The sequence below is a fragment of the Dreissena polymorpha genome, chromosome 6 (assembly GCF_020536995.1).
Source record: "Dreissena polymorpha isolate Duluth1 chromosome 6, UMN_Dpol_1.0, whole genome shotgun sequence".
Lineage (NCBI taxonomy): Eukaryota > Metazoa > Mollusca > Bivalvia > Myida > Dreissenidae > Dreissena > Dreissena polymorpha.
In genome coordinates this window covers 31,326,210-31,343,325 of record NC_068360.1, presented here as the reverse complement: position 1 = coordinate 31,343,325, position 17,116 = coordinate 31,326,210, and the positions used below count along the sequence as shown (strand labels likewise).

General features: G+C 34.7%; 1 protein-coding gene across 4 annotated transcripts in view; it reads right to left on the bottom strand.

The window, feature by feature from the left end:
- Positions 1-17,116, bottom strand: part of LOC127833318 (disks large homolog 1-like) — a 187,099-nt gene that overhangs the window by 72,690 nt on the left and 97,293 nt on the right. For all 4 annotated transcript variants that reach the window (XM_052358495.1, XM_052358497.1, XM_052358496.1 and 1 more), the window contains exons 8-12: positions 8,159-8,261; positions 6,328-6,394; positions 5,043-5,179; positions 3,562-3,706; positions 1,598-1,730 (exon numbers count right to left, since the gene is read on the bottom strand). In XM_052358495.1, the coding sequence (XP_052214455.1) occupies positions 1,598-1,730; positions 3,562-3,706; positions 5,043-5,179; positions 6,328-6,394; positions 8,159-8,261 (585 nt within the window). The remainder of the gene's footprint in view (positions 1-1,597; positions 1,731-3,561; positions 3,707-5,042; positions 5,180-6,327; positions 6,395-8,158; positions 8,262-17,116) is intronic.

Here is a 17,116-nt window from a genome sequence, read left to right as displayed (position 1 = left end):
TCATTAGCAAAACAGTACATTCAATAATGAGTATGCATGTTTCTATGACAACACAGAATTTGCATTGGATAAAAGCAACCACAAATAAAAACAAAAATGTCAGATTTCACACACACATAGACATGTATTTAACAAAGGTAAGGAACAATATACAATACAAAATCCATACGTATTTTTTTGGTATTTTTTTATTATTGCTAATGTATGAATTATAAAATAAAAAGACATGCCAAACACCAAGCAAATGGGAATAAAAATATAAAGTTGCTCATTTGAAGGGAAAAATAAATGCAAATGCCAGTTAGTTGTGATATATTTTAAGCATAAAATCTTATGTGTTCAAATATTTGTAAAGTAGTTGCAATATGAGTCATTGTTCTTGCAAAATGGTTGGAATTTAAAGCCAGTATAATGGATGACTATGGGATTGATTTGTATACATCATGCAATACATGGCATTCATCATTCAAACTGGAAAACACAGTACCTGATGCAAACAACATATAAAATAATAACTGATATGTATTAAAGCCAATGCATTACATGTATTTTCTACAATTTTCTTTGAATTTGCAAAATACCTGCTCACTAACGCTTTTGAGAATAAATATCTACAATAAATAATTGGTACAACCAAATATGCATAAGTGAATAATGAAAAATATGTAATAAAAGTACAAAAATAAGTTGTGTATGCTTTCAATAAAGTAAAAAATAAGTTTATGCTGAAAAATCTAATGTGTTGTTTATGAAGAGGCCAATCATGTATGTATGAAATAAGAATATGTAAAAATATAACACAAAATCAGAGAGTGTTTACATCAATAATCAATAATGCATCCCATAAGTTAATATAAGACAAATACAACTTGCTGACTAATTAGGTACTTGGTAAAACACCATTTTTTGTTGTTCAATGTGATACTTTTATTTTTAATTTTAATTTGACTTCAATCCTCTTTACAACTACCTAAAAGCATGAATAAACATTGCTATTGGCAGCACAAGATTTTACTTACATACAAGCAACTAGCTAAACATAGCAAACTCATTGACCACTTCTTGGAACCAAAATGTGCAAATGTCCATCAGAAACTTGATTTCAATGCTAACATAACAGAACAGTACTAAATCTATTATTGCTCTTGCCAATGTAACCAATAAATTATTGATCTTGCAAAATTTCCACTAACTTTGACCAAATATGTTACTAAAGTGATGTATTTTTAGTATCATTTATGTTGACTTTCGTGACTGTATTTTATAAATTCCGTTAAATTAGAAAAATATTGTTTTTAAGTTTCAGTCATATAAGGCAACCTCATGAAGAAATGTGTGATGTATTCTATAGCTTCCCTTATAAATTTAACTGCATTTTTACATTTTGAATCCAATACTTAAGTGATAATACCACAAAATACACAATTTTGGTCAAAATAAACACATGCAATTCACAAACAAAGAATCATTTTGAAATCTGGCAACACTAACACGATGAACAAAACAAAGCAAAGGTTTCCACCAATGAAATTGCTGCTTAAAACTCTCCATCATCGCATGCACCAATGGGAGCGGTTGTTACTAGGGATGCTTTTACCTGGTTGGATCTTCATCATAGTGAGCTGGTGGCCTTGACGAGGGTGATGAAGCAAAGCTTTTCGGAGTGGATGTCACTGATTGGACAGGCTTTGGGGCAACAACTGGTTTATGAGGTTTTTCTGGTTTTTCCTCTATAATAGAAATCATTTCATACATCAAGCATAAACCTTAAATAAATATTATTTCAACCACACAAAAAATGTTCATGCTTATTTAGTGCTTAATGAGATACACATGCTACGGGATGGAGTATTCTAGTTGATAAGATAAAAGCAACAAGGACAAGAAACTCAACATAACAATTCTTTTACTAGCTTTGATTACCTGGTGCACACCTATTATTATTTTAGGCAATAACGTACTGGTTTTGATTACCAGGGCAAAGTTGTTTATTAGGTTAACCACCGGTTACTGATAATCATGATTAATTTTCTAATGCATGTATATATATATATATATATATATATATATATATATATATATATATATATATATATATATATATATATATATATATATGAGTAAATGAGAATCCTTGGAAAATGAGACTATCACTGTTGTATAAACAAGGTCTTCATATACATGTATTTGCTACTAAGGCAAAAAATATTATTTTCCATACAGATTCCACAGATGCCAATTTTCACCTTAAACAACAACAAAAAAAATTATTGTTGTCAGTCAAAACTATTGACTTTTTGTACATGTTCTTTCATTAAACTTGTCATTGGCATTTTGAATTGTTGTATCTATATCTTTAAATTGTTATATACAATCTTTTTTAAAGGATAAATTACTAAAATGATTCATGGAAATAATGGTCTTTACCAGTGTAAGAAACCAACATTGAACATTATTTATTGCTTTTTAAAAACATTTTTTCCCTCCTCATGTGATCCTTTGTCTCGCCTGACTTATCTTTCTGCTTAAATGTAATTTTCCATTTAAAGGAAGTCCGTTCTAAACAAACCCCCAGAAAATTTGGTCTAGGCAGAAAGTGCCGTCTCTGATTAGCCCATGTGGACTTCACATGATAATCTGGGAGGACATTTTACAAACATGCATTTAGCACGGATTTTCCAGAACCCGGCCTCGGTTCTCAACTCAGGGGAGAAAAATGTCCTACCTTACAGATTTCAACTGAACTCTTTGTTTGTATATAGATCCAGCAAAGTTTATAACTATTTATACAAGAGGGCCATGATGGCCCTAAATCACTCACCTGACTAACCAAATACTATCGCAACCCAGTTTTCATGAAGATAAACATTCTGACCAAGTTTCAAAAAGATTGGATGAAAACTGTGACCTCTATTGTCTACACAAGGTTTTTCTAATATTTGACCTATTGACCTAGTTTTTGACCCCAGGTGATCCAAATACAATCCCAACCCAGATTTCATCAAGACAAACATTCTGACCAAATTTCATGAAGATTGGATGAAAACTGTGACCTCTATCGTCTACACAAGGTTTTTCTATTATTTGACCTAGTGACCTAGTTGTTGACCCAAGATGACCCAAATACAATCCCAACCCAGATTTCATCAAGATAAACATTCTGACCAAATTTCATAAAGATTGGATTAAAACTGCAACCTCTTTAGTCTATACAAGGCTTTTCTATTATTTCACCTAGTGACCTAGTTTTTGACCTAGTGACCTAGTTTTTGACCCCAGATGACCCAAATACAATCCCAACCCAGATTTCATCAAGATAAACATTCTGACCAAATTTCATAAAGATTGGATGAAAACTGTGACCTCTACTGTCTACACAAACAAATTGTTGACGGACGCACGCACACACGCAAACACAACGGACGCCGGACATCACACGGTCACATAAGCTTCGTGACAGGTGAGCTAAAAATAAGTTTGACATTTAAAGGGACGAAATCAGCTGACAGGAGCAAAATTAACACCCCTGGGCTCACATTTCTCAACCTTGTTTCTTGTTACCTGGAGGAGGGATCTGGGGCGGCTCACTGTCGGGCAGGGCTGGAATGAAGGACTTGGCCACGGTGAGCACCACGTGTTCAGACGTGGCCTTGAGGGCAGCCACAGCCTCGTCGTGGCTCACGTTTTCCAGGTTGGTGTTGTTCACCTGTCAGGAGGGATTAGTTTTAACACATTAATTGGTTCGGAATCTAATACATAGCATCATGCATATCAAAAACTATTATTACCTTTAGTGGATCAGAACACAAGCATCTATGATGCGTATGAGAGTTCTGTTCCATGCAGGAGTTAACTATAGATGGAAATGCAATATGAATCAGGTAGATAAGGGTGCTATTGCAAGAGCACCATTTTTCTGTTTCGTTTTCATAGGTTATATATTAAGTTATAGAACAAGTTATCACTATAAGTAATAATCTAAAGGATTGATGTTTGCCAATATTCATCAGGCATATCAAGGTATTCTTCACTTCAAATGTTTTAAACATATGTATTGTTTATATTCTTAACTTTCAATGGTTCAAGCAAATTTTTTGTTTATATGGTTCTTCATTGTACCTAGTTTTAACGTATTTTGTGTATATATTCTTCACTTTTAATAATCAAGACATTTTTTTTCATTTAAAATGGTTTAAAACATTTTTTCTGCATGTCCCTTTCACTATCAACAACTCAAACATTTTTTTCTTAATTATTCTTCTATTTCTAAGGTGTAAACATAGTTTGTGTTTATATTTTCCCTTTTTATAGTTTAAACATATTTTTGTTTATATTCTTCAATACAAATTGTTAAAACATATTTTTTCCAGCAAAACAAAAATGCAGTACCTCTAAAGATATTCTAACCAAAAGTTGGTCTTGAGTTTGCACCATCCCCATTTTCCTTTTAAGTTTCAAAGTGATTTGTGTTGTGCGGGGTTTTTAATTAGTTATTTTTACTTGATTGCATTGTTTAGACAGTCTTATGGGAAGAACCAGTACTTGGCATCTTTGGAAAGATCACCATATTGTTTTTCTTTGTGTCTATCAAAACTTTGACCTGCTTTTCACAAGTAAGACACTATATCTTCAACAGCATTGTGCCTTGCAACTTCACTAGAATAGAAATTCAAAGCTTTCCACATTTTGAATATCTTATTAAATTGACAAAAACATCAAAAGTAGAATGTGTGCTAGAAATAATATGCTTTGGTAAATATATGTGACACATTCTATATAAGTTAAATGACTTCTTAAGGAACCCATACCACGTGATGCAGTCTCAGCAAAAATAATATGCATGTATAAGTGTACTGACCCTATCTCAAAACATACCGGGTCAGTAAAAAGCTGTGCAACAAGTTTAAAAGCCCACACTAATCTAAGCCTCATATGATTATCTTTGCATTATCTTAGTCACCTCCAATTCTCTATACATGTTCTGATGATCATTTTTCATATTTTTAAAACTCTTACAACAAAATATAAACTGCTCAACGTACAGCCACAAGTCTGTCACCAACTGCAAGACGGCCATCTTGCTCTGCTGCTCCGCCCTCGATCACCTTGGTAACAAATATCCCATCATCCCCTGGAATGTGCTGGTTCCCAATGCCACCTGCTATGCTGAAGCCCAAGCCTGGAACCAAAGACACTTAACATAAAAATCTAAATTAATTTTGTATGCATTCGTTTATTTCTTTTACTTTGAAAGTGTCATTTTCTATCATAACATTCATTTTTCAACATAATCGCTTAAACTTTCATCCCTTTTGGCAAGCTTGACAGAGTTCAGGAATCACACATACAATTGGCTGAAAAAATAATTGACCTAGAGCCACTCTTACAGATTGAATATGGGCAGTGACGATCACAAAGGGCTAAAACATTGACGAATTCTTGGCCATACATCGGCTAGGGCATTCATATGGTTGTCATACCCACAACACCATTTGTTTTCATCAGATTTGCTGTAACATCAAAATACAAGGATTTCGGCAGCAAATTTACTGTCCTGCATTATGGGCATTGGCCTTTCAAATGATGCATGTAAGGATTTAACATTGTGAACACTCAACATCTCTTGAAATACAGTTTTATGATGTCAGAAATTCCATCTAACAGCAATATATTTCACAATACAGAGATAAATATTTGATGGGAACCAAAGCTGTTACCTTAAAAGGCAAGGGTGTGAAGGTGTTATACAATAAAACATCCAAGAAGGTTTTATATTATAAAACCTCCAAGCCGGCAATAAAAGGGCAGGAGGTGTGAGTAGTGCATCAATATTGCAAATTCCTGTCCGACACTATTTGACTGTAACAACATTATACCAGGGATGTGGGAGGGTCATCAATAGCTGATATAATAACATAACACTGGGGACACACTCTTAGGCTTATAGTGAGTGTCTATGGCAAAACCTGGCAAGGGTCATGCCTATTGTAATTGTAATCATACAATATAATTATTGTCATCATATTCTGGGCTTCACACAGATCTGTGTCAAGTTGTTTCATATATGGGGATCATCATTGGTAGAAAACTCAGCTAAACGATGTGCGTAAAGTGTCGTCCCAGATTAGCCTGTGCAGTCCGCACAAGCTAATAAGTGACAACACTTTCCACAAAGACTAGCTTTTTGTTTTCAAGAAACTTTCTTTAATTGAAAAATTCCATAAAAGCAGAAAGTGTAAAATCTGCCTGGCTTATCAGGGATGGCACATGCAGGAAGCCAAGTTTGCATAGATCGAGGTTGAGAACCCTGATCCAGCTACACCTTACCTCTGTTTCCCTTGGAGAGCTCTATGGTAACGATGTTCTCAATAGGGGCCTTCAGTCTCTTGACATACTGAAAAAGAAATCATCATCATCATCATCATCATCATCATCATCACCATCACCATCACCATCACCATCATCATCACCATCACCATCATCATCATCATCATTATTATCATTATCATCATCATCATCATCTTCAATCATTTTGTTATGACGATCATCAGCAGCAGCAGAATTATCATCATTTATTTGTATTATGCCTCAAAATCTTCAAAGATTTTTGAATAAGAAAACAAATTAACTAATGGTGTATTTTTTATCATTTATTAATTAGTATAATAATTATTATTATAATTGTTACTATGCTGGAATTTCCACATAGAATTAAAAAAAGATTGTAAGTCCCCAGATATTAGGATGATGCTTTACTCTAAACTCCCAGTGCTTTCTAATTGTAGCCCCTGTACTGTAAAATCATTAAAGTTCGTGTGGTACTAATTTTCGTGGATTTCGTGGTTCCGCCGAACCACGAATTCAAGTACCAACGATTTTTGGTACATTTTAATCCGAAATCGGTCTTTTTTGAATGGCATTTCCGCCATTTTCTTTTGTTGTCGGTTGTCCGAGATATTTGTTTTTTGTAATAGTAACTTCACTTCAGTAGGTCACATTACACTTTTATCTCGACTAATTAAAATATTTCAAAATTGTAAATGTTGTTATTTTCCACGAATTTGTTGTAAATTAAATATGTTTGAACTAAGATGTTTATGATTACTTAGTATGATAAGAACTACGATGTTAATGATTAATCAGTATGAATAACAAGTAGTGTGTTTATATAAAATATCAATTTGTTCGCCATCCAGTGCATTAATAAAACACTAAAGTCGTGCGAGTTTTTCTTTTTTTATTCATCATTGTAAATATACGTTTTATTCATCATGGTTAATAAACGTAACGCGCAATTTTTGCCCTGGTTTCGTCACAGTAAGAAGCGTACTCCCCACGCTTCCGTTTACGTCCAATGACCATTTCTTCTACTGCATCGTTAGCGGCCTGTGTTAATAAAGCTTCAGTCGTAGACAAAGCCTTTGCAGGGTCGGGCAATCCTGCCATAGTAGGAGAACGTGTCGGTACTGTTCCCGTTTTCAACCATTTTGAAAGAGACATTGTTTGAACGCAAGTTAATGCGATATGTTGTTTTATTGATAAGTGTTTGGATGATAATGCTTTTATAATCAAGCACGGTATATAAACTGTTACATCAACGACTATCCTCTTTTACGGGACATCGTCAAATTAACCGTTTGAAGATTTATCACATATGTCAATTAGTGCCAATTAAACTTAAAAGAGACATTACAGTTTTCACACCTGTATTTTGGGGACCTTATTACTCAATTGTTACGACTAGGGGACCTATTGCGCTGTGATTTACAAATATTGTTAAAACAACATTGATGGCAATTAGCGAGTGGGGACCCACAAGTGCGCCGCTTTATCGCTCTTATCGACAATTATAGGAAACACTTTCACGCTTCAGTGCACATTAACCTCGAGTCTTGCTGTCAACACAGATAAGCAGATTATGCTTCGTTATTACAAAGACCTATCAATAGGTCTTTGGTAATTACTGTGGTTGTTTTATTAAAACTTAAATAATTATGGCGGTAAGTTGTTTTTTATTTGAAATCCACGAAATTACGTGTCAACGAATTAGTTGTTTTTTATTTGAAATCCACGAAATTACGTGTCAACGAATTAGTTGTTTTTTATTAAACCACGAAATTTCATACCGACGAATTTCTATACGTTTACAGTATCTTACCAGTACAACCCGTTTTCCAGCCCTTTTCAGAGCATCGACCGCCTCGCTGTGTGTCACGTTCACCACATTGTCGTTGTCCACCTTCACAATCACATCATTCATCCTGCAAAAGAGATCATACGAGATCATATCAATATAATAAAGATTAAGGGTGAATCTAAAGTAGCTATGTACAAATGTTCAGCAAATACAAACAAGTGATGTGTTTGAGAAACACTATGCTCCCTTTTGAGCGAAATATTAACCCATATATTTGACCTTTGACCTTGAAGGATGACCTTGACCTTTCACCACTCAAAATGTGCAGCTCCATGAGATACACATGCATGCCAAATATCAATTTGCTATCTTAAATATTGCAAAAGTTATAACCAAGGTTTAAGTTTTGTACAGACACACACAATGACAGACAGACAGGCAGGCCAAAAACAATATACCCCCCTCTTCTTCGAAGGGGGCATAAAAAATTAACTCAAGCCTAGTAGCATATCTGTTGCTTGCCTCCAAACTCTAGCAGCTGTTTTTTAACCCTTTCAGTGCGCGAACCGAATTTTAAAGGCCTTTGCAAACAGTTTGGATCCAGATGAGACGCCACAGAACGTGGCGTCTCATAAGGATCCAAACTGTTTGCTATTCTGATAGTATTCTTTGAAAAAAATCAAAGAAAATGCTAATTTTAGAAATTCAGCAGACGACATTTTAGCAGACGACAAATTTCCCAGCATGCAAAGGGTTAACAGTATTTCAGTCATATCTCTCTATCAGGTAACTTTTCCTAGGTACTGTTAGTCAATCTAAACTGTTCACCACAAATAATTGCACATACTTATGCAAGCATCTGGCACAAGCCCTTATTTAATCATATGTAGGAAGAGAAAGGATGTACAGATTTCATGTCTGATTACAAACGAGCCATAAGGTCTGGCTTGGATTCAAACTAATTAAACGCCAGAGTGAAAGTCCAGTGCTTCAATCAGCAGAGCACAAAAGTCCCATCTACATAATCCAAAACAAATGAATCATTAAATAGCAAAAGAGATGAGTAAATAGTGATTATAACTTAATTTAATTGAGCCTTGCTCTGGTAAAAAGGATTAATTGCATGTGCATAACATGTCGTCCCAGATTAGCCCTTTGCATGCTGGGAAATTTGTCTTCTGCTAAAATGTCGTCTGCTGAATTTCTAAAATTAGCATTTTCTTCGATTTTTTTTCAAAGAATACTATCCGAATAGCAAACAGTTTGGATCCTGATGAGACGCCACGTTCTGTGGCGTCTCATCTGGATCCAAACTGTTTGCAAAGGCCTTCAAAATTCGGTTCCCGCACTGAAAGTGTTAGTGTGTGCAGACGTCACAGGCTTATCAGGTATGACATTCCACTTTTATGGTATTTTGCATTTACATGAAGTTTTTCCTTAGCAAAAACACAGTTTAAGCGGAAAGTATCATACCTTATAAGCCTGTGCAAACTGCACATGATAATCTAGGAAAAACTTTATGCCTATGCATTAAACCCCCATTTTCTGTAGTGAGTCTTTATTAATATTCGCAATTAAAAAAAAGAAATAGATGCATTTGGAAGCAGCATTTATGCATAAATAAATAGGTTTAAACTCAAATGAACACATTTCCAGCTACTCACTTGAATATTTGTATCTCATAGAACACTGACATCCTTGATTTTGTCATCATCACTGGATACTTTTAGTTCACTATAGCACTTAATGCCTCACAAACATTATGTTTTATTATATTTTTATGGCATTGCTTTGTTTCCACTTTGCTTGAATTTTAAGCAAGTGCTTTAAAATAAATCTATGCGATCGTGTATATGTCCCTAACAATTTGTTCACTGTCTCACATCATATTGCCTAATAAAAGCATAACACACTTACAATCTATTTTAAACAAAGAAGTATGCAAGTTTTGGAATAAACTTATTCTAAAGTTCGAAGTCTTTTTGCAAATTCACATAATACGCTATCCTGAGTTAATATAACAGAATAAGTATAATAAAGAAGGAGACAATTTATACAAATTACAACACATTATAACCATTTTCCTATTCCTATTATATCTATATATATTTATTTTTTATTATTATTTATTAAAGCTAATATTTATCACAAAAATATTAAATTACAAAAGTATAAACCCTATATTTCTCAGTAGCTGCATGTTCAATAGTTAAACAATTTAACTCATAGAAAATTCCACCATATATCTAAGTGTGAAAAGCACTTTAAATGCCATAAGCATACATCACCAATCATACATAATCTCACACATACAATATTCCCTAAAACATTTTTATAAAACTAAAGAGTGCTTAAATATCAAACAACCATTACTTTGAAACAGTATCTCTATGTAAAACAAATAACTGGTGGTTTTGGATTTCATTGGCAATCATTTACTCATCATCAGAATATTACAGGCATCTTTGGGGATTCATAATTCCACGACGGACTGATCAAAAGGAGAAACCAGTCTCTTTTCTATAACATCATCTTGCATAACCATATAACTATTCCAGATGCTAGATAATTATCTTATCCCTCCAAGTAACTCGCAGTCTGTTCAAGTTTTTTCTGTTTGCTGCTCATCAGTATCTAAGAGTTGGAACTGAAACCTTTACAATTTGGATCTAGTAAGAAAGTCTTTAATTAAATGTTACTTTCTAAGGGACTACAAATGCGTGAAAAAAGGTATCCAAGTAGTAAAGGGTTAACATATTATCACTAGATATGTAATGTATCCACATAGACCCTAACACATTATCCCTCGATATATAATGCATCCACATAGACCCTAAAACATTATCACTAGATCTCTTATGTATCCAAATAGACCCTAACACATAAGCACTAGATATCTAATGTATCAACAAAACCCCTAACACATTATCACAAGATATCTAATACATTCACATAGACCCTAACACATTATCACTACATATCTAATGCATCCACATATACCCTAACACATAATTGCTAGATATCTAATGCATCCACATGGACCCTAACACATTATCAGTATATATCTAATGCATCAACATATACCCTAACACATTTTCGCTAGATATCTAATGCATCCACATGGACCCTAACACATTATCAGTATATATCTAATGCATCCACATAGACCCTTACACATTATCAGTATATATCTAATGCATCCACATGGACCCTAACACATTATCGCTAGATATCTAATGCATCCACATAGACCCTAACACATTATCACTAGATATCTAATACATCCACATAGACCCCTACACATTATCTCTAGATATATAATGCATCCACATATAGCCTAACACATTATCACTAGATATCTTATGCATCCACATAGACCTTAACACATTATCACTAGATATATAATGCATCCACATAGACCCTAACACATTATCACTAGATATTTTATGCATTCACATAGACCTTAACACATTATCACTAGATATATAATGCATCCATATAGACCCTAACACATTATCACTATATATCTAACGCAACCACATAGACCCTAACACATTATCACTAGATATCTAATGCATCCACTTTGACCCTTACACATTATCTCTAGATATCTAATGCATCCACATAGACCCTTACACATTATCACTAGATATCTAATGCATCAACTTTGACCCTTACACATTATCTCTAGATATCTAATGCATCCACATAGACCCCTACACATTATCACTAGATATCTAATGCATCCACATATACCCTTACAGATTATCACTAGATATTGAATGCATCAATATAGACCCTTACACATTATCTCTAGATATCTTATGCATCCACATAGACCCTAACACATTATTGCTAGATATCTAATGCATCCACATAGACCCTTACACATTATCACTAGATATCTTATGCATCCGCATAGACCCTTACACATTATAACTAGATATCTAATGCATTCATATATACCCTAACACATTATCAATAGATATCTTATGCATCCACATTGACCCTTACACATATCACTAGATATCTAATGCATCAACATAGACCCTTACACATTATCACTAGATATCCAATGCATCCACATTATAGTAACATAGACCCTAACACATTATCACTAGATATCTAATGCATCCACATGGACCCTAATACATTATTGCTAGATATCTCATGCATTCACATAGACCCTTACACGTTATATCTAGATATCTTATGCATCAACAAAAACCCTAACACATTATTGCTAGATATCTAATGCATTCACATAGACCCTTACACATTATCTCTAGATATCTAATGCATCAACATAGACCCTTACACATTATAAATAGGTATCTAATATATCAACATAGACCCTAACACATTATTGCTAGATATCTAATGCATTCACATCGACCTTTACACATCATCACTAGATATCTAATGCATCTAAATAGACCCTTACAAAATTATCTCTAGATATCTAATGCATCCACATAGACCCTAACACATTATTGCTAGATATCTAATACATCCACATATACCCTAACACATTATCACTTGATATCTAATGCATCCACATAGACCCTAACACATTATCACTAGATATCTAATGCATCCACATAGACCCTAACACATTATCACTAGATATCTAATGCATCCACATAGACCCTAACACATTATCACTAGATATCTAATGCATCCACATATACCCTAACATATTATCATTAGATATCTAATGCATCCACATAGACCCTAACACATTACCGCTAGATATCTAATGCATCCACATACACCCTAACACATTATCACTAGATATCTAATGCATCCACATATACCCTAACACATTATCACTAGATATCTAATGCATCCACATAGACCCTAACACATTATTGCTAGATATCTTATGCATCCGCATTGACCCTTACACATTATCACTAGATATCTAATGCATCCATATAAACCCTAACACATTATTGCTAGATATCTTATACATCCACATACACCCTTACACATTATCACTAGATATCTAATGCATCAACATAGACCCTTACACATTATCACTAGATATCTAATGCATCCACATAGACCCTAACACATTATCTCTAGATATCTAATGCATCAACATAGACCCTTACACATTATCACTCGATATATAATGCATCCACATAGACCATAACACATTATCGCTAGATATCTAATACATCCACATAGACCCTTACACATTATCAATAGATATCTAATGCATCCACATATACCCTAACGCATTATCAATAGATATCTAATGCATCTACATGGACCCTAACACATTATCACTAAATATCTTATGTATCAACATAGACCCTAACACATTAGCACTAGATATCTAATACATCCACATAGACCCTAACACATTATCACTACATATCTAATGCATCCACATAGACCCTAACAAATTATCACTAGATATCTAATGCATCCATATAGACCCTAACACATTATCACTAGATATCTAATGCATCCACATAGACCCTAACACATTATCACTAGATATCTAATGCATCCACATATACCCTTACACATTACCACTAGATATCTAATGCATCCACATGGACCCTTACACATAATCACTAGATATCTAATGCATCCACATGGACCCTAACACATTATCACTAGATATCTAATGCATCATTATATACCCTAACACATTATCAATAGATATCTAATGCATCTACATGGACCCTAATACATTATCACTAAATATCTTATGTATCAACATAGACCCTAACACATTATCACTAGATATCTAATACATCCACATAGACCTTTACACATTATCACTACATATCTAATGCATCCACATAGACCCTAACACATTATCACTAGATATCTAATGCATCCACATATACCCTAACACATTACCGCTAGATATCTAATGCATCCACATGGTCCCTAACACATAATCACTAGATATCTAATGCATCCACATATACCCTAACACATTACCGCTAGATATCTAATGCATCCACATGGACCCTAACACATTATCACTACATATCTAATGCATCCACATAGACCCTAACACATTATCACTAGATATCTAATGCATCCACATATACCCTAACACATTACCGCTAGATATCTAATGCATCCACATGGTCCCTAACACATAATCACTAGATATCTAATGCATCCACATATACCCTAACACATTACCACTAGATATCTAATGCATCCACATGGTCCCTAACACATAATCACTAGATATCTAATGCATCCACATATACCCTAACACATTACCGCTAGATATCTAATGCATCCACATGGTCCCTAACACAGAATCATTAGATATCTAATGCATCCACATATACCCTAACACATTACCGCTAGATATCTAATGCATCCACATGGTCCCTAACACATAATCACTAGATATCTAATGCATCCACATAGACCCTAACACATTATTGCTAGATAGCTTATGCATCCACATAGACCATTACACGTTATCTCCAGATATCTAATGCATCAACATAGACCCTTACACATTATCACTAGAAATCTAATGCATCCACATATACACTAACACATTATCATCCATGAAAAGTCTCTTTAGCTCATTTTCAAGGCTTGACCAAGGATTACAGCAACCCATTTGACCATTTCTTTTGAAACCAGATTATCCATATAAGCCACTTGATGGGAAACCCTGGATTAATGCAAAGAAGTAATGTGTCATCCCAGCTAAGCCTGTGCAGTGGGCACAAGCTAATCAGGTATGATACTTTCTGCTCTAATGGTATTTTTTGTCTTAAGGAAGTCTTTTCTAACCAAAAATCCAGTTGCAACAGAACGTGTTGTACATGATTAGCCTGTACCGACTGCACAGGCTAATATGGGAAACACTTTACACACATGCATAAAGCCATGTTTCATGAGCTTGTATACAATTGTATTTTTGTAAGAAATTTTCCATAGAATATTCTATGGACACAAGAAACTCTAGAAAGTGTTGCTTTAATTTTGGATGGCACAACAAGTGGACATCAAAACATCATATAGCTCACAAGATGATATAAACATGCCTATCACAATAAATGTATATTGTTTTTATTTGTTAAGCAAAGAAATTTCAGAACTTTTCATTTTGCTTTAAATTAAGGACTAACAAGGGACAAAATTGTCACAAAACCAGGTTTTCATTGTGAAAAAAAAATCTGATAAAGGGAGAAAACTCAAACTGAACTTTTGAAATGACCAAAAAAAATTAACCCCCTTTGTAAGTTTTTTTTTTTTTTAAATCTATTTTTAGTCGTGGCGACCTTGACATTGGAGATATTGACGTGATTCTTTCGTGGGACACACCGTCCCATGATGGTGAACAAATGTGCCAAATGATTTTAAAATCTCACAATGAATGACATAGTTATGGCCAGGACAAGCTCATTTATGGCCATTTTTGACCTTTGAACTCAAAGTGTGACCTTGACCTTGGAAATATCGACGTAATTATTTCGCGCGACACACCGTCCAATGATGGTGAACAAATGTGCCAAATGATTTTAAAATCTGACGATGAACGACATAGTTATGGCTCGGACAAGCTCATTTATGGCCATTTTTGACCTTTGAACTCAAAGTGTGACCTTGACCTTGGAGATATCGACGTAATTATTTCGCGCGACACACCGTCCAATGATGGTGAACAAATGTGCCAAATGATTTTAAAATCTGACAATGAACGACATAGTTATGGCCCGGACAAGCTTATTCCGCCAGCCCGCCAGCCCGCCAGCCAGCCCGCCAGCCAGCCAGCCAGCCAGCCCGCCCGCATTCGCCAATCTAATAACCAGTTTTTTCCTTCGGAAAACCTGGTTAAAAATGTAGACATAAAAGGGACTTCGTTTCTGTGGGTTTTTCTATTTTTTAATCAAGTGAACATAAAATTGTACTGTAAGATTTATTTTTCTTAGAAAAAAAAATAACAAAAGGCCCTGAAAGGCCCAAAGTCGCTCACCTGAGATAACAAGATATTATTGGGACAAATCTTCTTACCAAGTTTCATTAAGATCGGAAAATAAATGTGGCCTCTAGAGTGTTAACAAGGTTTCACTATAGCCATATAAGGAAAAATGCCCCGCCCCCTGGCGGCCATGTTTTTCAACCAACTGGCATCATTTTCGAACTCGTCCAAGATATTATTGGGATAAATCATCTGACCAAGTTTCATGAAGATTGGACAATAAATGTGGCCTCTAGAGTGTTAACAAGATTTTACTATAGCCATATATAGCCATATAAGGAAAAATGCCCCACCCAATGTCAGACATATTTTTCAAGCAAAGGGTACCATTTTTTAAATCATCTAAGATATCATTGAGACAAATCTTCTGAGCGAATTTCATGAAGTTTGGAATAAAATGTGGCCTCTAGAGTGTTAATAAGGTTTTACTAAAGCCATTTAAGGAAAAATGCCCCCTCCCTGGCGGCCATGTTTTTCAACCAACCAGCATCATTTTCGAACTCGTCCAAGATATTATTAGGATGAATCTTCTAACCAAGTTTCATGAGGATCGGACAATAAATGTGGCCTCTAGACAGTTAACAAGATTTTGCTATAGCCATATATAGCCATATAAGGAAAAATGCCCCGCCCCTTGGCGCCCATGTTTTTCAAGCAAACGTTACCATTTTCGAACTCATCCAAGATATCATTAAAACCAATCTTCTGAGCAAATTTCATGAAGATTGGACAATAAATGTGGCCTCTAGAGAGTGAACAAGGCAAATGTTGACGTCGCACAACAAACAACGCACAACGCACGACGGACAAAAGGCGATCACAAAAGCTCCCCATGAGCACGTTGTGCTCAGGTGAGCTAACAAAAAGGGAAGAATGTTATTCGCAATACAGTTCTGGACATAAAACAATTTAACTCAAACCTCCATTGCCCTAGAAACGGTTAATTATACACAGATCTACATTCAATATCATCCCAGTGTTCACAGGGGGACTGAATT